At 46.4% G+C, this 1,168-nt stretch overlaps 1 protein-coding gene across 1 annotated transcript; it reads right to left on the bottom strand.

The window, feature by feature from the left end:
* Positions 1-15: 15 nt before the first annotated feature.
* On the bottom strand, positions 16-543 carry PPTG_09781 (hypothetical protein; the record flags this gene model as incomplete). The annotated part of the gene is made up of 1 exon (XM_008905567.1): positions 16-543. A coding segment is annotated over one exon (528 nt), but the record flags the coding sequence as incomplete, so codon positions are not given.
* Between the last annotated feature and the right edge of the window lie 625 nt (positions 544-1,168).

Consider the following 1,168-nt stretch of genomic DNA (forward strand, 5'->3'; position numbering starts at 1 on the left):
GTATAGTCTATTGACCAACTTCATTTCAGAAGTAACAGACCCCATGTTGTTCTCTGGAACCTTGAACACCTTGACATAAATGCTCGCTGGGTCATAGTCTTGATTGATCCACCGCTTAAACAGCGTTTTCTGAAAACCGCGTGCCGCAACGGCAGTTTTAGGTAATGTCATGGCCTTCGCAACCACGACGACAAACTTGTCTTCACCGGATCCGTCCCGTAACGCCCTGAACAAATTTGTCTGACGTTGTGGATTTTTCGTATTGAAAAGCTTGATATATTCGTCCAGCGTTTCCATTTTTCGGCTTATCGCGAATAAGACGCCGTCATCAGCTATCTTCAGTAACATGAAGACGTCGTTGACAGACTTCTCGCTGTTCAACCAACCATGTAACTGCTCAGCCTGCAACTTTGCAGCAATATCTTTCGAGTTTGTGGCTCGCTTCGCAGTCACGAGACCTTTGGCAACAGCAGCCTCGCCATACTTTGCCGTGAGAGTCTCAACTACTGACACTTGGTTGTCTGGGTACTTCTTCTTAAGCATATCCACGTAATTGCTCAAAGTCTTCAAGTTTGGACTGGAAAGAGCCTTATCCACGCCTTGGTCTTACTTCAGTTTCGTGAAAGCGCCAACAACCGTTTTTCTCTTTAGCAGCCAAACATTCAACCGCGTAGCTTCGGCACCTTGGGCGACTTTCGACGCACCGGATTTAATAGGGGAAATGAGCTTGTCTAAACCGACAATGGCTCTCTCGTCGTCCGTTTTCACCGAAGCTTTTAACAACCTCGTCGAATCCATCGCGCCCCGAAGCCGTGGCACAGGCAAGTAGCACGGCTGCACCTAGTATTGCAATCCACTGACGCATTGCACGAAAAGTAGATGTAGTAGTTGCCTTGATCTTGTGTCTTGTTAAGGATATTGCAAACTAAAGAGCTGGACGAAACGATAGATAGCCACAAATGTATAATCCAACAGATCCCTAAAGAAATGTTTACAACTCTAAAGATTTCGAACCTTCGTCAAACTGAATGTGGTTACTGGTCGTGCTGGTCGTCAACAACAAACAAACACACCAAATACGTGCAGCAAGGGTAGTTTATCACTTCCGGAGACAACCCCCTATTTAGCTCCGAATTCTCTGACATTTATGTCAGAGTTGGGGGGGGGG

This window comes from Phytophthora parasitica, assembly GCF_000247585.1.
Source record: "Phytophthora parasitica INRA-310 unplaced genomic scaffold supercont2.21, whole genome shotgun sequence".
NCBI classification, from domain to species: Eukaryota; Oomycota; class Peronosporomycetes; order Peronosporales; family Peronosporaceae; genus Phytophthora; species Phytophthora nicotianae.